The sequence below is a fragment of the Dacryopinax primogenitus genome (assembly GCF_000292625.1).
Source record: "Dacryopinax primogenitus strain DJM-731 SS1 chromosome Unknown DACRYscaffold_20, whole genome shotgun sequence".
NCBI lineage: Eukaryota > Fungi > Basidiomycota > Dacrymycetes > Dacrymycetales > Dacrymycetaceae > Dacryopinax > Dacryopinax primogenitus.
The window spans coordinates 524,619-545,134 of NW_024467217.1; the positions used below are offsets into that span (position 1 = coordinate 524,619).

Sequence of the window (20,516 nt, forward strand, 5' to 3'; positions counted from 1 at the left end):
TGACGGAAGAATGGGCCCTTATTCGAGCACGCCGTCCATCCATCCCTCCTGTTCATTTACATTCTCCGTCCAATGTGCTGACCATCACTCTAATACCGCCATCTCCTTCTCTCACTTACCTGCATATACCCCACTATACTCTGCACTGTCTGTCTACCAGAACTGAGCTCAAGCTGACGCACGTGGTTGGCTTTTCATCTCAGAAAACGTCAAATACCTTCATTATTACCCAACCAACGTTAACCACCGCCATCAACGTCTGTCCATGGATCCCCAATCAGCAACTCCTGCGTCGCCCACCGCGCTCTCCTCCTCATCATCGAGCACAAACTTCTCTTCCCCTTCTCATCCCTCCCAACCCCCGACGAACGCGACCACCCCCGAGCCCCTCCCACAGCGCATCATCTTCCCCTCCGACGGGAGACCGCAGCATCTCTCCCAGCCCCCACCGCCGAGGAGGAAAGCGAGCATTTACCCGCTTTCTCTCGCTGGAAAGCAGACGAAGCCGTTTAGCAGGAGCGCGGCTAAGAGGGAGAGCGTGATGATGCTGGGGAGTATCGAACATCTCCAGCACTATTTTACAAAGCAGGGGATTGTCGCTAAACAAAGGTGCGCTCTCGCATCATCCCTCTCTAGCTGTAATGAGCTAAGCCTCTGTAGACCGAGCAAAGTCTTATCTCGTCTCGTGCCCGCCATTGGTCCAGCAGACGGCCGTCGCATGTCAAACCCCTTCGACCCGCTCACCCCGTCCTCCTCCCAGTCACTAGTCGACCTCCCCCCTTCACCTGTTGCTCCACCCCCAAGACCGTCTCTCGTTCTCCCTGCTCTGGACGTGAGGGAAAGACACGATCCACTGCTGTTACGCCCGCAGGTGCTTGGCGCGCTAGAGGAAGTCGAGGTGCTTTGGGCTGTAGACCCAGTTTCGATCAGCTCCCTACCTGCTTCCAGCTCAGGAGTAAGCGATGCCGAAGGCGAGAAGGACGCTGCGTCAGAGGGAGACGTACTGAAGCGTGACCCGACTGACGCAGTCGACGTACTCCACTCCCTCCTGCGGACGACGCACCTCATCCGCTCCGTGCGCAACTACCTTGTCTCTCTGCCCTCGTCATCCAACTCCCCGCCTCCGCCTGCACAGCTCTCCACGTTCAGACCTAATAACCTCGCTCCCCAGCCGGTGCCAAGGGGGCGCATGTCATCAGGTTCGACCATCACTTCTACTACATCTGTCTCTGCTGTTACTGGTGCGACTGGGTCCACGAGCACGGCTCCAGCAGAGCCATCAGCACGCATCAGGCGTGCGGCGCTGGACCTGCTCGCCCAGCTCAGGCTGTTCGAAGAGTCCTGCCGACTCGGGCCCACCCCCGACCTAATGGACGACGACGAGCCTGATGGGCACGACAATTCCTCTGACGTGTCCTCTCTCGGTCCGCCGCGCGCTCTGAGCCCGTTCCACGGCAGTGGTGGCCCTTCGCGTGGACCGTCGCCTCTTCCCCCCTATGACGGACAGGATGAGGATGAAGATGGGGAGAAGAAACGCGAAGCGTGGGACGAGCGGCTCGTTCTTGGCGGAGGCTTCCTCTACCGCCAGGATCTGACGTTAAAGGACTGCACACTGGAGCGCAGAGCCGTAGGGCTGTATCTCGCTACAGTGGACCAGGTGCTCTTCCGCGGACCTCCTCCAGGGCAGGAAGGGAAGGACGGACGGGGATGGCGCTGCCCTGCAGAGGCCGATACACCCCAGAGCAAGAGGAGGGTGTCAGGCTCGCATCTTTCGGGAAGGAGACCCGCTTCGAGCCCCGCGGGTAAGAGGAGGGTCGTGAGTGCCCAGGGACTGCTCGAGTCTTCTCTGGCTCTGGGCGGGATGCTCTCTGAAGAACCAGAGGAGATCAACGCTGCTGCGGAAGGTATCGACAGGCTCGAACTGGGTGGGATCGCCGAGCACGACGAAGAGGTGATATTAGAAGAGGATGAGGATGAGGACGACGCGGGAGACATCTCCCTTTTGTCACAGGACGAAGCCTCTCTCCCTGACTGGGCACAAACAGAGAGGTTCACCACCCTGGCCGAACGCACACACGCCCTACTGGCATTCTATCTACCCTCAGCGCTGCAGCCCCGCCTGCCCCTTCCTACACCCGAGGAAGACTTCTGGCTCGCTCTCCAGTCAGGACAGCTTATTTGCGTGGCGTACAACGCTGCTGTCCGCCGATCCTCTAAGCCTTGGGGGTATATCGAGCCCCGTGCAATACACGACATCATCGCGCTTGATCTTGCTGCTTCCCAGCCCCCTCCGCCCCCTGTGCCGGAGGCGCCAGTCCTGCATCCGCTGCATCATGCTCTCGGCCCGCAGTTCACCGGCAAGAAAGGCCAGCAACAGCGTCCAGAGCCTGTAGAGCCTCTTCGCCCGCAGATGACAGGTTCGGCACGAAAGGAAGGCGGGTGGACGTTCAGACGCACTGAGAATTTGCGCTTGTTCGCCGCTGCATGCAGGCTGAGGTACCTTATCCCGTTCGTCGATGTCCTTCCGCCGCACGCGAAGGCGGGGAAGGCGAGTGACGCGGTGGTGTTTGACCCCAAGGTCGTGGCCGCGAAAGCAGAAGGATGGGAAGCCATGCTTGCCGTTGCTGTAGAGGAGTGGGTGGGGAGAGTCGTGAGAGAGAGGAGGGAGGAGGGAGACAGGGGTAGGCGGTAACACTCCGTACCCCGAACGGGCATTCTCCAAGAACAAGTGGGCGTCAACCCTTCGAATAGGCGACCGCTCGCCCTCCCCGTCAGGAAGTTCTTCGCTCGAGCGCTCAAAAAGCTCTGTAGCTGCCGCCTTCTCTTTTCTGCTGATTCTTTCTCCTTTCGATCTTATCATCTCCTTCGTGGCTCGAGCAAAACCGCGTCCTTTCGTTCTTCTGTTAATTCTCTTCGCAAACCAAACACGGCTCAAGGTGTGCCATCCGATTCTCCAACTTCGTGATACCCATATGCAATGATACATCGATCGCTCTTATACAGTACCTACCCCTTATATGATGTTCCGCCCCTTCGTTCTAGCTTTTCCATATCGGTATCGTATGACTATATCCGTCCCGGTCGAGATGCCGATGCAGTTGTAAACCATCCTTCACCGCCGTGCTCTAGCGTATTCTTACACCCAAGTCCATACGACATGAAGCGAATTGTACCTAATTGAAGTGGATGGATTGCTCAACAGCTTGCATTTCATCCGCTTTTGGGCGAGGTACCTAATAGTAGAAGAAACCCATCGAACAGGGTGCAAGGGCATAAGCGCGTCCATGTCCACTAGGACCTTGCGAACATCCTCTCCGTCTCCGGAAGGAACGGCGACGGTGCTTACTGTGGAAGCTCCCACGGCCGGCGGCGGAGATGCGGAGTAGAGAAGAAGCAAGGGCTTCCGAGCTCACTAACTTCCTCCCTTGCTTTTGTTCATCAAACACGTACGCCTAATTGGAAAGGGTTGTAAGGGCGTAAGGGTACTGGTCTCGGATCACAAGACTACTGCAGAGGTTGATGAAATGACGGTGGGGACCCTTTGTAATAACACCAGGTGTGGTCGATGGAACATATTGTAAAGCGGAAGTGGATTGATGTTGAGGAACATGAGCGGAGATTCGGAAGAGAACGTTGAACGTTGTCTAGACCGTCCGGCGGATCGAGCCGACCTCCAAGTACGCACAGAGCTTCTCCGAAAGGGAATCGGACTTGATTTGCGGTCGACAAGTACTTTCAGGAACAGCTCAGAGAGTGATTCACTCGCTATCTGCATACGCTCCCGTTTGCTTGGTGCGACCTTTTCCTAAGTTATCAAGGCGGCGCTCAAGAAGTTAGCACAGCCCGCTAAATCACCTTCAACCTCTGAACCCTTCAACGACATTTACACTCAAGTTGATGGACAGAAGCACAAGCCCCCGAACTTGTGGACCCATTGATCGGCGGCGAGTCTGAAGCCTGACGAAGAACTTTCTGACTCGATAAACCTGACAGAGGCCGAAAGCGCTTGGAGTACCGGGTCTGGGCCTATTAGACACGGGTGTCACAAGGACTGGATGTAGACGCACAGGGTGGTAAGGGTGCCCAAAACAAGCAAACATAACCCGTATGTCTCCGAGCACAGACGGATGACGACATTTCCAACAGACCCCAGCGCCTACTAAAGAACCCCGGTTGAGGCATCCAATCAGTCTTCTGCACCAAGGCGCCCAGCCGTTTAGATGGGATAGATCGCATGATAGGGAGGCGTAGCAGAAGTGAGGCGAGAGCGCATGCATGAGAACCGTTGACAGCATGGACACGTCTTCATTGGACAAACGCCCAACTCCACCATGGCGGGATGTATGGGTGCCTGAGCACAAGTATACCCGATGACATCGCGCGTCAACGGCAGAATGGCAAACGGGTGTAAGAAGCAGATTGTCATCTCCGGCGGCAGCGCAGATCCACCGGATATCGTGAGAAGCAATATCTGATCATATGTAGAAGGCAGCATGAATGGGTTCATTGATCATTGGAGGCACCAATCATCATGGTAGATACTGGTTAAATCGATGTTTGGAGCGGCCGCCGGCAAGAACTTAATGAGCGCTAGCAGCGGACGGTGGAGGGTTTATCGCAGCAGTCCGAATCGACCCATTACGGCACCATATTGTGGCTGTATCAGCACCGTCACGATGCCAAGTCATGGTGGAGCATATCATCGGTACGAAAATGTCGAAGTGCCCGATGACAACGACGATAACCAACAGCCGCCCACAGTCACGCGACAAAGGCTAACGTTAACAATGGCTGGCTGAGTTGTTGTAACATGAAAGTGGTGAGAATGACGAGAAGAAGGACGTTTCCGTGGAACGGGCCGGGGACAACGTGACCTGGCATCCTTTGGGACGAAAGCGGAACTTCAGGAGCCTCGCGCACCAAGGTTTGGGGGACCATTCGTGCCCTGCGTGCGGCTGCGCACCGGCGCTCAATGTTGGCGTTATCCGCCTCCCACTTTCAGGACATCAAAGATGCCGTTCAACAACACTAATGACGACAGTGGTTGTACCACAAGCCGGAAGCAATGATCATCAGAAATTTGCATTTGGGCGCCTCGTCATACCTTGTCAGCTGGTCCTCGAGCGATCGGTATGCCGAGTGAGTTTTCAGCGTCCTCTCTACGACGTCGGTCGCCCGACCGAACATGATCGGCCTGCGGAGATTAGGAGGACAATGTCGATGTGCACACCCTAGTGTCTCAGGGTTGGACGGCGTGTGCAGAGGACAAGCCAGACGGAAGTGATACAAGCTCCGGAATGTTGCGTCTCTAAGGGACAGCGCCACAACCAAAAAAGAAAACTAAAAATGAAAAAGATGGAGTCCGAGGAAGCTGTTATGGAACCGGGGTCCGTGTGTCCGCGGTCCGTGTGTCCATTCTAGTCCAGTACTAATCAAGCTGTGACAGAAGACAAATCTCTCGACTACATGGATTGACTACGATACCGAGTAACCTTTGCGACAAGAAACAGAATAATGAGCGTGTGCTTGCAAGGGAAAATGCCGCGATAACGGCGGGACTACCTAATGTGATACAATGCGAATAGGCAAGATATATACTAATGCTAGATTACATGCGAAGTTCGAAATCGATCTAGAAACCGGAGGCTTGCTCCAAGGGGATCATCGAATGGTGGTGAGAATCAGCCATGTCATGAGAGGAGAATGCGCTGGCGTGGTGAGGCAGGTGCTCGTCTTGCAGGACAATGTTCGCGAATGCGCTGCTCCAGTCCGGGGGCACGTCTGCTCTGGAAGCAGACGGGGTAGTAAGGTCTTCCATGAAATTCTGGAGGAGAATGTCAGAGCTGAATTTTCGCTTGGCCATAGGGCGCTTACTTCGAAATCAACTGTTTCCTGGGGCAGTGACATAGTCATAGGCAGCTCAGGAAGACCAAAGGCAGGTTCCTCAAGGGGAGGCAACTGTTTTGAAATGAGGTGAGGAAGGTAGTCTGGTTTGGAGAGACATACCAGAGTCTGATCGAATGCCATCTCGTCGTCGAACAAGAATGCCGAGCCGAAGGGTTGCGATGGAATGGTGTTAACGGGAGACGTAGTTGAGCTGCCTGTGCTCGTGGGTGAAAATGCTGCGTAGTGACTCATGGGTACAGTGGGGAGTTGCAAGGGCGTGTGCGGCAAGGGGAGATTCGGCATTGAACTGCGTCTCTTCAGCCAGTGAATAACTCGGTCATCATTTCACGTACCTTGCTTGCAGATTGGTGAAATCAAAGTCGCCAGAGAATGAGCTCACAGAGCTCCACTCTGAAGGCGCAGGACTGGGCCCTTCAGATCCGACGGGGGAAGGCAGGCCCTTGTGGGCAAACATGTCGAATACCGGAGGTGACTGCTTCGTCAGGGTCAATCGGTTTGGCACACCACGAATTGCAATAGGGGATGCCAAGCTTGACGAACAGACTGTGGCCGGAGGCGTGTCTGGTTCAGCCCCAGGTGCGATCGTGATCAGCCCAGCGCTAGTGAGAGGGCGATTGTCTTCCAGTATTTGCGCGGCACTCGCCAATTCGAGGACTGGGAACCCAGAACTCGTCGCTGGGCGTACATCCGGTGCTGACATCGGTGCTGACAATCGATATTCAGGATTGAATGATTCGAAGGATAGCATCGGGGGTCGGAGTGGACGTAACCCCTGCTGCAACAGACCAGACGTCGCGGTGCGCCTCGGAGCCGGACGTGCGGTTGGTAGAGACATTGGAGCGGGCATAGAATTCGTGCGATGCAGGGATTCGGTTGGCGATACCGTTCCCCCAACTGGTGCCGGGGTCGCAGGCATGGCACCGGGACCGAAGGCTGGCGTGGAAGGTCCATATGTGGGTGACGTTCCCGGGAAGGGCTGCAGGCTAGCTAAGACATCCTCGGAGACAGTTTCCGACACAACCCCCTCTTGCGACACCAAGTCTGCAGGTGGGAGTAGGGGAAAGTTTGAGTATGGCGTTGGAATGGCTGAGCCAGTCTTGGCTGGAGAAGCAGGCAAGTTCATGTTCGGTCTCGTGGAGGATGAGGATGATAGAGTGCGGAGTGACCTCTCCGTATGGGATCGCTGAAACGAAGAGGAGGACGAAGATGAAATCGGTGTGACCGGCAGTCGCGCGCTGCTGTTCCGTCGGCGTGAAGGAACAGGGAGGCCAGCTGCAGCGGCCTCCAATTTATCCTTGGACCGACGATTCTGGAACCAGATCTATAATAAGAGTTAACGACATACACGTTGATGGAGGCAAGATCGGACTTACTTGAACTTGCTTATTAGTCAAATGTAGGAGACCCGCGAGCTCGCGCTTGAAGGTCGTGCTGGGATACATATCCCCATTGTAAACATCTTCAAGAACGTCACGCTGATCACCGGTATACTTAGTTCGTCTTGACTTTCTGTCTTGCAAGTCGGAAAACGTCTCGCAGACGACCGGGAGCGACCCGCGGCGTACGGCGGTAGGACGTTCAGAACGGATGACGGTCATGCTCCTCGAACTCGACAGAGACGAGGATTGAGTAGCAGATACAGAAGGTACGCGTAGAAGAGTAAGGGGTACAACAGCAAGGGTGTTGAAAGAGTAGACGAGGCCCGGGGGTATGGTACAAGAGAGAGATGCGTAGGCTCGTGCAACAGCCCAGCAGGGGGAAGATGTGCTCAGGCGAACAGGGAGGTCATGGGAGAGCGTGCGGTCTAGGGCCCTTGCTTGATGTCACTCACCCCTTTATCTCGAGTCAAGGAGGAGGAGAATGGGTCGGAAAGAAAACGAGCTTGACCATATGTGACCTAAAAGTCTGGGAGGTCCACCGTGTCAGAATCACCATCCGGGGGTTAATCGAAGAAGGGAGGCTCTCTGCCTTCTCAGAAGACCTTGATGCCCATGACGCGTGCCAGGCGGACCGTCTCTGTGTGTTTGCCCTTGGGTGAGGCCCCCATACTCACCTCAACCTTGGCCCCGAACAGAGCAGAGGGGTGTCGCCCATCAATCCGAAAAGGTTTGTTTCGGCAAATGGAGTGAACCCAAATGGATCCAAATTCCATCCCTTCACCGATCGGGCCATGCGCAACCACCCGCTGTTGCTTTTTAGTTCGCTTCCGCTTCTCCTCCTCCTTAGCTCATTTGTCTGCGGCAGGGTCGCGGCACCTCTTAACTCACTTATCACGAGAACATGCACAGTATGGTGTGGCTTGACCAGAAATCTAGGCGAATTCCCCGCACGCAGATTCCGACAACGCTTTGCCAGCCATCCCCCTCTGACCCTCCCATCCAAGTACTTGACATTCGTCGGAGGGACCGGCACATGTCACTTAGGCTTCCGAACCCCAAAAAGCACCTCTTTGCCTAAGAGTCCAGCTCTCCCGCCAGTTTAGAGTTGCGCAGAGCACTGAACATTACGTGAGCGGCACAGCCAGAAAGTGCCTGGCACCCTGGTCGATGCGCTCTCACAATGACAGCTGTGGCAACTCGTCCTTGTCTGGCTCTGGGGTCATCTCGCAAGCAGCCAGCTCACGGGGTTGATCTTGATAGTCTCGGTTGTACCTCGTGTCCTCAAGACAACACGTAGCCATCGTCGATGTCAACATCCATGGTCGACCTTGGAATGCTCAGTGTCCCACATAACAGGGGTATCACTCCTTTTACCCCACCTACTGATGGGTTCCGGAGATTCGAAAAGGGGCAAATTTCTGTCTCCGCTTGGGGAAACCCAGCGGCTGTTCGTCGGTCCGTCAATGTTCGCCTAGCAACCTTTACCGATGCCTATTCGCGTATCTGATCCTTGTGCCTCTGCCGTAGGAGGCGCAGATGCGGCCGAGCAAGCCCCCGTGATCAATATCACCCATCGATGAGCTCGTGTCACAACACTGTGCACCACAGAGATTTGACGTACTGACGTGATCAACAGAGTGGCATGCAAATTCAGTATGAAACAAATCGCGCTACCAGCTTTTCCTAAGCACGGGTTGTCATGTTGGCATTTTTTTTTCTTCTATTCGGAATTTGTGGACCCACACGCGACGCGCGAGCCGATCGAACGATATGGCTGAGTTTCCCAAGCTATATACCTACTCCTTTCGACTTGGAGGGAACCGGCTTGTTACCCACTGCGAGGTTGATACACAACGGGAAGGAATCTGCCAAGTGTCATCAACGAAGGGGCGATCTTTCCGAGACAAGGTCTTCTTTCCTCAGAGCCTAGGCAAGAATGACTCTTGTCTTCTCCCCGGTAGAAAATGGGGCCACCTGAGAGAAAACAGTGGTAGAATGAAGGGTAGGTGCGTGCAAGGTAAAGATTTGGAGTCATTCCGGTTACTCCCGTCGGTAACCGGACCACAAGTGCCATTTCGATGCCGAAAATTGTCATCACATGTCGCTGTATTGTCACTCCGATGAACGCCTTCGGGAAATGAAGTTCTAAGATCAGGGACTCGCGGATAAAGAAGGTCCAGCACATCGTGCGTGTGGTTCGATTGCGGCCGGCAAAGCGTGGCTAAAGTTGTCACTCTTCGGCGTCGGTACACGGAGAACAAGGCGCGACACGTCGACGTCCTTCCGCCGGCGCCATCTCGGGGTGAACGGAGAACCGAGGAGAAGAAGGCAACCTCCGGACTGCAATTCCATTCACCGAACAGATTTCATATGCAAATAGTCTACCTGGTGATGAATATATTTGGATCGTCGCACTTCCCCAAGAGCTTGTTTACACGTGTAAGTTGAGAGGCGCTCATTCAATTCTGTGGTTTTATCCTAGTGCCTCTATTTTCGTAGACCAAAACTTCTCTTCTGCGGAGGTCAACTACCGAAGAAAAGTTGAGAAGTCGAAGTGACAAGGTCTGGCCCAGCTACGTGTCGCTTTCCAATTCAGATCGCAGGTGATATCAAAAGTATCTCGATTAGGATAACAAACAGATTGTAGAGTGCATTGTATGTTCTCCACTTCTTTCGGTGATTGAAACCTCTCCATATGTGCACCGGAAGACGTTCCGACTCGCATAACGGGACTGGACCTGTTCTTATGATGACCAGTGGGTGGGTAGTCCGAAGCATGCCGAATAGCGGCCCAGGCAATTATGACAATCTCTACACTTTCCGTTGTGGAGGTGGACCCACATTAGGCGTGCGCGGCGACGGGACCCCGCCTGGGTTTGGTTGAGTTATTGCCAAGACTATGTTGTGGGAAACCGGCGGCACCGCTGGCTTGGTGGCAAGTTGCAATATCCGCGGTTCAGATCACTTTGCACCACTGAGATGCGTTGGCCCTGGCGGTGCGTGAAAATCGATATATTGCGGTGGCACTTCCGAAGAAGGTGGAATCGGTGAGGGTCAGGGACAAGGGCATAACTCCCTCAGTGCCGTACGTCCATTTCCACCGCGAAGCTCAAATTCTGCACTCTTTTGAAGATGCCTGCTCCGGTGGCTGCTTCTCACGGCAGGAACAAGCCATCTCATACACCTCCTCCAAATTGGCCCGTCACCGTCCCATATCTTCCCCATCCAATACCGCATGCGAGTTTGTCGTCACAACTCGTCGGGCGGTATTGTACACCAGCACCACTTCCCGTGACACACCAGGGCCCGATCACCAAGATAACAAAGATAACCGATCCGGCACATCCGGCCTTCGGTCAGTACGGACTCTTTGCTGCCAAGAAGATTCCGCCGAAGACGTGGATACTGGACTATACGGGTGTTGTACATGATCAGTCTGGAACAGATCTCACCTCGAACTATGATCTCTGTCTGGAGCTCCTTCCGAGAGCACCGGGCCTGATCGGAGCTTGTCAGCTGGCATCTAAACGTGGGCAGGGTGAGGCACCGGATGAGTCTGACACACCTGCCTATTGGGATATTGCTGTAGACGCAGCCAAGTCGGGCAATGCGGCAAGATTCATCAACGACTTCCGAGGCGTCCCTTCGAAGGTGAAGCCAAATGTGGAATTCCAGTCGAGAAAGATCGACGTGTCGACGACAAAAGGCAGGATAGAGGTCGTTAGAATTGGTGTTTGGTCTGGCAAGGATGGGGTTGCAAAGGGAGAAGAGTTGTTGCTCAGCTATGGAAGGGCCTTTTGGCGAGCAAGACGAAAGGAGGAGGAAGAGGCTAGTCAAGAGGAATCATGAGCTGCAGCGTATGACACTTGTTAGCAGACACCTTGAAGGGATGGGGTATACAATGTTAGGAGTGGGGCATTTGTTCCATTGGTTGTTTATACCCATAACATTTATACCTGATCACGATACAGTGTTTAATCTTTGTTACACAGATCCACCAAAAATCAAGGTCATCAAATCACGTCATCTTCTCAACTCAACGGACCACCATATTGGCTCTGTCGTCTTGATCCATATCTCGGCAGCTTCCACCCAGTTGGAGGTTGAAACAAGACCACTAAAGCTGGACTCGGTTCCATCTGAGCAATAGTCAATAGTGCACATTGCTCAACACGAGAACGGCGAACCAAGGTTCCACTTCAATCCCTTGGTCGTCAATATGGTCGATCCAACCCCAACTGGCAATAGTCCGCAGGTCGGGCCAAGCAGCGATCTGTCAATACGGATGCGATGTTCACCCTGCCGGATGTCAGTTGCAAGATCCGGATCTCAGGAGAGTGATGCTAACAGCGTCCAGTACCCATGCAATGTTTGCCTCGGTCACGACAAACGTCCTCGGTCTCTCATGGCGCAGCTTATGTAATTGGCTGAGGGTGTGAATCGTCTGGTCTAATCGACCTGATAGACCGCCGAGGATGACAAGGTCGTACTGTCTCGATATGAGCCCAGGAAAAGGCGTAACACAAGCTGTCTCACCTTTGTTCCAACCGCCAGCTCATGCTCTTTTAGCGCAAGTATACACTTGATGAGATCAGTAGCGTATAGGTCCGCATCTTTCACGATGGGTACACCCTGCACAAGATAAGAAACCATGACTCGCACCAAGTTGAGCATGTACCTTGGCTGCATAGAAGGATTTGACGTCCGGTCTGATGGAATCGAGGTCGCCTTTGATAAGGTCGGGTATATAGCTGTAGTACACTGAGAATGATCAACGCCAACGGGTTCTGTGATCGACATACACACACGCACTCCTTTCCTCTTCTTGCAAAGCATCAAATAATCGATTGGAGCCGCCATCAGCGCACGCTCGCCATTGGCCTATGCCAGTTCGGTCAACTCGAACCCACAGAACGGACATTACGTACAGGTCGGCCATATCTTCTTGACAAGAAAATGCTCAAGCGGGGTATTAAGAATGACTAGAGCGCACGGTGATGTAGGCGATGAACATCCTGATTGCGAAATAATATGGTCTACCGACCAGTCGGTGGTCGTCGACGACATTTAAGCTGTCAGGAACGCGCGCCGGAACCGATCAATTTTCCGCCTCCCATTTGTGAATGTTAACCAGGGAACGTCTTCAAGTTGATGGCGTAGTGATGACTACTATTCAGTCCCTCCTGGAACCCCCAGATCAGTCTCTAAGTAGACACAGGGCAGTGGATTATGTTTCCTCCAAGTTTCCGACGTGGGAATCCCTAAATCTTGACACGTTGCAAGCCGCTGTTGATCAGGCTCGCGCTGAGAGTGACCAGTTAAACCAGGAAGTTCGTCGCCGCGATTGAATCATTAATTATCATGCCTAACACATTTCACAGGCTGAAGAGTCGTCCAAAGTACGAGACATCGTTCTTCAAGAGACGCTCGAGAAAGCATATGCCGCTCTCTCCTCAGCGAAGGAGCTGTCCCTCTCCAGACGCACAATTGGGGACGAGCTAGCCGCTTTGAACAATGAAATATACCCACCACCAGGTGAGGAAAGAGAGGCAACGCTACTGGAGCTGGATCGATTGCATGCCCAATTGGAAGAGTTGAGCAAAGCACGGGGGTATGCTGGAGTGGTCTTGACAATGGTTGAGCTTGGGTACGTACGCTTGACCATGAATTCGAGGAATGTACCAAGGCTGATTGTTACACAGCGAGGTTGCGCAGACCGACATACCAGCCGTGATATCTCCGGCGTCTCTGACTGCATACAAAGCACTGCAGTCTTTTGTCGCATCCCTTGTGCAATCTTTGCCAACTGGTCCGATTCATTCTTCGCCATCACTGTCCTTCGTTGCTCGGGCGATTCAAAGGCGCACCTGGAACAGCATACGCAACGCGCTGTCATCGTGAGTAGTTCGCTTGTGGTGCAAGTGATGAGCTGCTGAATCTGTTCTTCCGATGGCACAGCAAGCTCATTGATGCGTCTGAGAAGCTACGTTGGCCCCTTGCAGTAGACCTCAGCACGCTCAGTCGGCCGGATCTAGACGCCTTCTCGAAAGCATTCTTAGACCTTATGCAGCTGCAGAAAGCGTGAGTCAGATTGGCAATGATTCTCATGATCTCAGTAACGGTTCTGCAGTGGGGTATCGATCCACGCCTCTGAATCGCAATATCCCGGGGAGGAGCCTCGAGATGTCGGCTTGTATCCGTTGCAAGCGCTGGTCCGACCAATCGCACAGCGTTTTAAATTCCATTTTGAAGGATCAAGACCAACCAACCGATTAGACAAGGTGCGTGCTTTGTCACATTCCTGTACATCTAACGTACAGTTCTTCTAGCCTGAATGGTACTTCCAGCATATGTTAGGGGTGATACGTGATACTTTACCTGCTGTCCATCGCATCTTTCAGCCGTTAATAGACAATGGTGGGTACAAGCAGATCATTGCCCGAGTAGGTAACATTTTCCTCCCCGTTTGGTGCGATGCTGACACCTTGTGAAGAACGAATTTATTCGCCTTCTGCTCCCGATTCTTTCTCGGCACTTGTTATTATCGGTGTCCCAGATTTTGCATGACCCGTCCCTTCTTGCCCATACAATCTATCAGACTCTGGAGTTCGATGGAACGTTCAAGGATGAGGGTTTCTCTTTAGATGGAACTTGGGAGTCCAATCCAACCCAGCAGAAGGAATGGGATGGTCTCACAGAAGAGATCCTCGGTGACGGTGAAGTGTTCAAGGCGTGGCTTGAAGGCGAACACAAATGTGTGTGCCGTCTGGGGTCGACATTGCTTCGAATATTGACCGTCTCCCAGTCACACAGACACGCTATGATGAGCTGATCGCTGCTTCCGACGCTTGGGTCATAGTAGATGATCAAGGCACCAGGATTGATGAAGACGCCCTTCGTAGTACTAACTCCGCTCGTCGTTTATGCGCCTTGGTCGAACAAGTGACTGGTAAGCACGCTTTCCTACCAGCAACCGGGGCTAACGCTTCGTCGACAGACCGATATGCACCGCTCCCGTCTTTTTCCCAACGAACATCATTCCTGACGTCTGTTCAATTGCCGTTGTTGGAGGCCTATCATTCTCGAGTCTCCGCTTCCCTCGATGCGTTTGAAGCATTATCAACAACATTTGCCAGAGTTGTTCCTGGTGCTCTTGCCGGTCAGTTGGGGGCCCCAAAAGACCCTACCTTCGGGGTAGAGGGCAGTGACAGGCTGATCAAGGCTTGGGCAAGTTCTGAGGGTGTCATCACAGGCATGGAGAGATGGGGTGAAGATGTGGTACGTGATGCGACTTATCGTCTTGCGTCCAGGAATTGAAGTCCCACTAGTTTTTCTTGGAGCTCTGGAACGAAATCAATAGTCGGGCCTCTCTACGCAGCCGAGCTGCTGCGACAGCTTCTTTGCCCGATCCCAAGTCGGGAGAAGACAGTGTTGCCGAAGGGACCTTATTCGATGAGATCATCGCGCAGTACCGCAAGTTAAGCCAGCGGGCTGAAACGATGATTGTCAAACAGACAACGGGAGAAGTTGAGGCGCAACTGAGGGAATACTTCGTTGCGTAGGTGATTTTTCTGCGCGGTGAAAGCCCAAACTGACATCGTACGTAGCCGCTGGAACGCGCCAGTGTCTGACTCTCTCGGTCTGCCACCAAGCCTAGTACCGGGGCTAACATCTCTGACGTCGCACCTCACCCTCCTGTCACGCCCTCTGCCAACCTCATTCCTCACAACGTTGTACCGCCAAATCACCAGCAGACTCTGCTCGCATATCCTCTCCCGTGCCGTTTTACATACTGGGCGGGGCCGATACACTCCAGAATCGGGGGTGATGTTCACGCGCGAATCTCTAGCCTGGGTAGAGGTGTGTCAGGGCGCTGTAGGCAGCAGAGTCCCACGAGTGGGAAGGACTTGGGAGCGCCTGGTAGACGCCGGCGTGATCTTAGGCCTCGATGCTGCTGAGTTTGGCGCGGCGATGCGCCTCGTGTGGGGTGGATCGGATAAGGAGTTCAGTGAGTGGAAGGTGAAGTTGGGAGTGAATGCCATGAGTCGGGAAGAAGTGATGGAGGTGATGCGTGCTAGATCAGACTGCGGACGCTAGTAGACACGAGCACGACCTTGGTATACCCTATAATCTAATACTACAACTACTCCGCATGGAGTTACAGATCCTGCCAGAGATACACTATGCGGCCGAGTCGGTCAACCGGGTCTCTTCTACCTTGTTGACGAGCTCCGCCTCTGGCGCCTTACTCATCCCATTCTGAGCCTCTGGTTCCCCATCCACCTTGGGCAGGACCGCCCGCTGTTTCTTCTCCTACAACCTATCAGTTCCCTGCCTGCTCGATCTAAGACCAACGCACCTTCTTAGCCTTCTTAACCTGTTCCGGAGGTGGGTACGCCCTCCTCTCCGCCTCCCTAAACTCCGGATCCTCCGCAAAAAGCTTATGCAGCGGCATAAGCAAGTTTCCAATCGCCTCCTGCACACCGGCCTTCAAGTCCCCCGGGTGCAGTTTCCGGTCGGCAAAGTCCCGTTCCAAGTCTTCGTACGTCTGGTAATGGAGCGGGCCTCCCCATTCCTGCTTGCGCGAAATACTGAATACGGTCCCTTCCGGCGCGTCCTCCAGCACAAAGGGCTTCACACCGCCGTCTTCGACCCCGCTAGCCTGGATAGACAGCCTCAAGCGTGAGATGGGGAAGAGGACCGCTTGGGCAAACGCGAGGATTCCATTATCCTCCACGTTCCCCTCTTCACAAAACGCCGCTTTGATCTTCTTCTTCACCTCTGCGGCCGAATCGAGGAAATCGATCTTGCTGTTCGGATCGGAGGAACTCATCTTCCCCCCTGCGAGCCCGGGCACCATCCGGTTCATCAGATGTGCGCGTTTACGATATCCGAGCTTGGGGAGTACTTCTTCCGCTAGGACGAATATCTTGCGCTGATCTACTCCTCCAAATTGGAAGTCCACACCGAGATACTCCTCGTCCAGCGCCTGCAGGCCAGGGTATAACAAGCCGGACAACAACGGGCTCTCGACTTGTTTCACCACTTCCGCCCCAGCACGCTTGGCATCATGTTCCGAAACACTGGCGCAGAGCCGGTAGTTGTCCATCGTATACTTGGCCGTGAGCTGGTAGGAACTGCCGACGACGAACTTGAGCTTGTGCAGGGGGACGCCGATGGTGCGGAAGACACAGGTGAGAATGTACCGGTAGTATTCGACTCGGTAGGCGACGAGCTCCACGGGCGCTTTGAGGTTGTCGAGGATCGCGTGGATGTCCGCGAGGAGGATCGTCACCTAGGAGCGGGCGGCGGTTAGCACTTGACACTTGACGAGTGGAGGCTGACGCTGGGGATGTGCGCACCTCGACACCGGCATTTAGGAAATCGGCAATCTTGGTAAGAGGTACAAAGTAGCCGATATGCGCTGTCAACCCTCAGCACCTATCCACCTACGCACCGCCCAACAGAACAGGAAAGACTCACGTCGTCCAGTCGGGGCCGTCCCTACCATCAGCATCAGCATCAGCGCTCAACCCCCCCCAAACACCAAACACCAAGCAAAAACGAGCACGCACCCCAGTAACATCTCACAACCTCCTGAGCCTCTAGTTTTGCCCGAAGGAGGCCAGCACCGATCACTTCCTGCAGGTTGCGAGTTATGAGCTCTAGTTTTTCTGTGGGGGTTTCGGGGAGGTGGGACATGGTTGGCTTGATAGGGATATGCGTGGGTTTACTAGGGGGAGGGGAGGAGGGGAGGAGAGCAGTGAGTGCCGGTGGGGGATGTGGGGTGAGCGGTCGTGCAGGCAGAAGGATGACTTGGACAACTTCAGATGATGGAAATCCCTGACAATCGAAATTTCAGCGGGAACAAACCTGTTATTCCCTTTTATAGTAACCGTTTCTCACTTCCCTATTCCTATGCGTATACTGCGGTCGATCAGCTGTATGCATGCATGTCTAGTTCGTTACCCTCGTACTCTAACCAACATGACCCAAACGTAACCGAGCTGGCATAGCCTAAACTCTGCAAACCCATTAAACCCAGTAAACAGCATCTATATTCTACAGATTCGGGGGGACGTCACTTATAGCCGCCTCGTCCCCTCTTTCAATCAGGGCCTCCCTTCCCCCTCCCTCTTCCGCCTCCGCCTCTGCCTCTGCCTCTGCTCCTTCCCTTCCCAGCTGCGCAGGCTCTGTGAAAGAGGTAGGGATGGGAGGTTGATCTGTTGACTCGGGTTGGGTAGGTTCTGCGGCTAGCGCGGGAGCTGAGGCTGGGGCTGGTGTGTGTGCGGGTGAGGGTGGTGTATGCGAAGGTGAGGCGGGTATTGCTAGCGCCGAAGATGCTGAAGGTGCTACCGGGACTGTCGGTTCTATTGGCACTGCTGGCGCTGGCGTTGAAGCAGGCACAGTCTGCATCCCAGCTGCAGACCCGACCTGTATCGTCTCCCTCCCCCCAGTCGCTCCACCACCACCAGCAGCAGCCGCCGCCTGCGCCAGCTCCTCCCTCTCCCTCTGGGCACAAACCGGGCACACACTCACCACCCTGCCAATCTCTCTCCCCCCCTCCTCCCCCTCTCCCTCTCCCCGTTCCAGCCTGCCCACTTTCCCCCTGCCAACCGCGTCCTCACTCCCAAGTGCGATCATCGCACATACAGGGTTCATGATCACCCCCAGTACACCCCCGTACACTCCCTTGATCGCCTCTGGCGCCCAGGTGCCTGCTAGGTTCTTCCCGTCCCAGAGAGGGGCGACGATGGCGATGCTCACTGGCCAGAGGAGGAGGAAGTAGACCGCGCTTAGGAGGGCGCCTTCGAGGATTGTGCGGAGCCAGCGGTGTAGCAGTTGGGAGGGACCGGCTGAGAGGTGGAAGACGTCGTTGAGGTCTGAACCGCAGAACCATTGGTAGGCTGCAGGAGGGTCAGGGTGGGGTTGAGTAGGGAGGGGGAGAGAGGTGGGAGGAGGAAATTGAGGGGACGTACGTGTGTGTAGAGCGTGCCGCTCTCCCTGGTGAGACCGAACATGCCAGTGAAGGTTATACCACTGTCTGTGTCTTTTCCTCTCTCCCTCCCCCTCCCGTTCCGCCTGCCTAACAGCCTGCCTCTCCTCCCGCTCCGCCTCCCTCGCTTCCCACTGCGCTTCCCTAACGCTCGGAGCCCAAGGCCAAGGTTCGCCAAACGGCTGGATGAGGCCGTTTCGCATATCGGAGTGCACCAATCCTGATACGATAAAGAATGAGAGTATGCCCTGTATGAAAGTGGTGACTGCCATGTCCCCTGCTATCGTGTTGTCTAGGTATAGGAGTTAGGTGCTAGGGTTGGGAGTTGGGAGGGGGGGCATACGCTGGATAGGCCAAACCTCTATCAAGGTCTGGCGGTGATACATGCCATACGCAATCCCAAAGTTAGCACCAGCGTCGATGATTGCCGCACCGAGTGTTTGGGGGATAAGTAGGTAGAGCCATTGTCTGATTGTGAGAGAGGGAAGGAGGGGAGAACGATGAGGTGGTGGGATGAGGGGAGCGAAAGGTGTGGAAGGGCGTGAAGGGCGTGCGGAGCAGGTGTGTGAGTGGTGTTTCATCGGTTTGGGAGAAGGGGAGGGAGAGCGGGATGAGGAGGGAGTGACTGTCATCGGTTTCTACTCTTTTGAGAGGGGGAAAAGAGAAGGGAATGAGGATCGACGATGGAAGGGATGGGTGTGATTAAACGCTCTTCACCGTGTCGGATATGATTACCCCTCGGTGCACCAAATGCGGGGAGAAGCGTGACTAAGCATAATAGGATAAAAGAGGCTGGCAAGCAAGTACAGTAAGACACCTTCCTCCCTCATCCTCACCTTGCACAGACCACAGACCACCACGGACGAATGCACGGAGATCACCCGATTCAAACTCATTTTCACAAGCAAAGAAGGAGCATCGCCTCACCGCGCCACAGACAGCACAACCACCACCACCACCCATCAGGAAATGAGTCAATGTACAACAGACAACGGGCCTACTCAAAGGATTGTCAGGCATATGATTAATTATACTGCATCACTGCTGACCACTCCTGTCACATTATCCAAGCTACATAAACCTGAGGCCTGTTCCTGCAAAAAAAGGTAAAAAGGAAGGAAGGAAGAAGAGAAGAGACACTGGGCTTGCAAGAGGTAGGGTCAACCAGGCCCTCAAATGCTGGAATGTCACACTTCCATCCCTTAGGTCATGGGTCAGCAAGAGGGCCTGAACTCCTATTATTCAGTACAGGTGCTTCAAGTGCTGAAAGTCATGCTGAGAGGGGATGCTGAGAGAGCAGAGGGTACTGAGTGTATGAATTCCTAATACTACAAAATATAGTATGTACCAGAAAAAAGTGTTCCACTTCTCTAGAGCAAGAAGTGTAATTGTAAGTAATGTATATATGACTACCTAATTGAGATCCATGGCCTCATCCAAGTCCACCAACTCTAACACAGTCTTGTTTGAGTCCAAGGGCATGCTCTTCTCTTTTGCTGGTGCACATGGTGCTACCAGTGCATATGGCAAACTCTCCATGTTGTCATGTAACCAGCAATGGAACTGTGGCATCTCTGCATCAGTCATGGATGTCTGGTCAACACCCTGCATGACTGCCATTATCTGGGCTAGCACCCACAACCCACAATCATGGCCATTCTGTTGTTCTGGGACCTAGATCATACTTAAAAATATTCTCTGCCCTGGGGGGGTGAACACACGTACTGAGGCCACATGTGCTTCCCAGCCTACCCATAAGCACCCAGGCTGGTCCTGGGAAGATTCCTCAGTGATTGCCATCACCATACACTTTATCATCTGCATGTCTAATCAGTACTGGCTATGTGAGATAAACATGAGGATGCACCATAACAGCCAACCTCCAATGGTGACACAGTGAGTCATATATAATGATGTGGCATTTGACAAAGTCCACACACCCCAGAACCCAGTGATTTGCCATGTGGAGGGGGAATAGCCACTCTGAATGTTCCCAGCATGCTTCCATATTGAACATGTTTTGGCAGAGTTTCTTAGCAACATGCTTTTCCATCCACTTCCTCCTCAAGCACATGTCAAAGTCAGGCCATGCATAAGAGGAGAAGACTTTGCAACTAAAAGCCTCTCCATTCTTCTTGCTGGGGGAGGGCTTGGTGGGAACTATGGGGTCAGAAGCAGGTGTCAGGGCACCAGCTCATTGCTTGGTCAAGAGACATGACTAAGCCTTTATGACA

The 20,516-nt window shown here is 53.9% G+C and overlaps 8 protein-coding genes across 8 annotated transcripts; 4 read left to right on the plus strand and 4 right to left on the minus strand.

Moving 5' to 3' along the window:
* Nucleotides 1-265: 265 nt before the first annotated feature.
* DACRYDRAFT_118938 (uncharacterized protein) lies at nt 266-3,074 on the plus strand (the record flags this gene model as incomplete). The annotated part of the gene is made up of 2 exons (XM_040770697.1): nt 266-609; nt 661-3,074. 2 exons carry the CDS (start codon nt 266-268, stop codon nt 2,690-2,692), a joined length of 2,376 nt encoding a protein of 791 aa, XP_040625117.1. The 3' UTR covers nt 2,693-3,074.
* Nucleotides 3,075-5,408: 2,334 nt separating this feature from the next.
* Nucleotides 5,409-7,678, minus strand: DACRYDRAFT_24696 (homeobox-domain-containing protein). Its single transcript, XM_040773798.1, has 5 exons — nt 7,281-7,678; nt 6,240-7,228; nt 6,007-6,193; nt 5,875-5,958; nt 5,409-5,824 (listed from the first exon to the last, which is right to left on the minus strand). Exons 1-5 carry the CDS (start codon nt 7,503-7,505, stop codon nt 5,633-5,635), a joined length of 1,677 nt encoding a protein of 558 aa, XP_040625118.1. The 5' UTR covers nt 7,506-7,678; the 3' UTR covers nt 5,409-5,632.
* A 1,350-nt stretch (nt 7,679-9,028) lies between these two features.
* Nucleotides 9,029-9,696, plus strand: DACRYDRAFT_24697 (uncharacterized protein; the record flags this gene model as incomplete). The annotated part of the gene is made up of 2 exons (XM_040773799.1): nt 9,029-9,303; nt 9,355-9,696. A coding segment is annotated over exon 1 (208 nt), but the record flags the coding sequence as incomplete, so codon positions are not given.
* Nucleotides 9,697-10,418: 722 nt separating this feature from the next.
* DACRYDRAFT_111195 (uncharacterized protein) lies at nt 10,419-11,135 on the plus strand (the record flags this gene model as incomplete). Its single annotated transcript, XM_040769189.1, has 1 exon — nt 10,419-11,135. The coding sequence occupies one exon, from the start codon at nt 10,419-10,421 to the stop codon at nt 11,133-11,135; it is 717 nt and encodes a 238-aa protein (XP_040625120.1).
* Nucleotides 11,136-11,309: 174 nt separating this feature from the next.
* DACRYDRAFT_57800 (thiamine pyrophosphokinase Thi80) lies at nt 11,310-12,353 on the minus strand (the record flags this gene model as incomplete). Its single annotated transcript, XM_040775467.1, has 7 exons — nt 11,310-11,403; nt 11,467-11,585; nt 11,635-11,775; nt 11,835-11,918; nt 11,965-12,037; nt 12,095-12,167; nt 12,215-12,353. 7 exons carry the CDS (start codon nt 12,351-12,353, stop codon nt 11,310-11,312), a joined length of 723 nt encoding a protein of 240 aa, XP_040625121.1.
* A 172-nt stretch (nt 12,354-12,525) lies between these two features.
* Nucleotides 12,526-15,411, plus strand: DACRYDRAFT_71286 (uncharacterized protein). The gene is made up of 11 exons (XM_040775940.1): nt 12,526-12,616; nt 12,668-12,933; nt 12,989-13,183; nt 13,245-13,367; nt 13,417-13,567; nt 13,616-13,729; nt 13,780-14,041; nt 14,092-14,235; nt 14,284-14,564; nt 14,615-14,844; nt 14,894-15,411. The coding sequence occupies exons 2-11, from the start codon at nt 12,920-12,922 to the stop codon at nt 15,381-15,383; spliced, it is 2,004 nt and encodes a 667-aa protein (XP_040625122.1). The 5' UTR covers nt 12,526-12,616; nt 12,668-12,919; the 3' UTR covers nt 15,384-15,411.
* A 219-nt stretch (nt 15,412-15,630) lies between these two features.
* DACRYDRAFT_57919 (tyrosine tRNA ligase) lies at nt 15,631-16,988 on the minus strand (the record flags this gene model as incomplete). Its single annotated transcript, XM_040775474.1, has 4 exons — nt 15,631-16,581; nt 16,649-16,710; nt 16,770-16,790; nt 16,862-16,988. The coding sequence occupies 4 exons, from the start codon at nt 16,986-16,988 to the stop codon at nt 15,631-15,633; spliced, it is 1,161 nt and encodes a 386-aa protein (XP_040625123.1).
* A 777-nt stretch (nt 16,989-17,765) lies between these two features.
* Nucleotides 17,766-18,863, minus strand: DACRYDRAFT_83971 (uncharacterized protein; the record flags this gene model as incomplete). The annotated part of the gene is made up of 3 exons (XM_040776654.1): nt 17,766-18,193; nt 18,266-18,574; nt 18,626-18,863. Coding segments are annotated over 3 exons (975 nt in total), but the record flags the coding sequence as incomplete, so codon positions are not given.
* Nucleotides 18,864-20,516: the final 1,653 nt, after the last annotated feature.

Coding starts and splice junctions, on each gene's coding strand:
- DACRYDRAFT_24696 (XM_040773798.1), bottom strand. CDS start 7,505: ATGACCGTCATCCGTTCTGAACGTCCTACCGCCGTACGCCGCGGGTCG. Junction 6,194..6,239: donor TTCACCAATCTGCAAGCAAG/GTACGTGAAATG, acceptor GAAGAGACGCAG/TTCAATGCCGAATCTCCCCT. Junction 5,825..5,874: donor AGGAAACAGTTGATTTCGAA/GTAAGCGCCCTA, acceptor ATTCTCCTCCAG/AATTTCATGGAAGACCTTAC.
- DACRYDRAFT_71286 (XM_040775940.1), top strand. Junction 13,568..13,615: donor CAACCAACCGATTAGACAAG/GTGCGTGCTTTG, acceptor CAGTTCTTCTAG/CCTGAATGGTACTTCCAGCA. Junction 14,042..14,091: donor GCTTGAAGGCGAACACAAAT/GTGTGTGCCGTC, acceptor ACCGTCTCCCAG/TCACACAGACACGCTATGAT.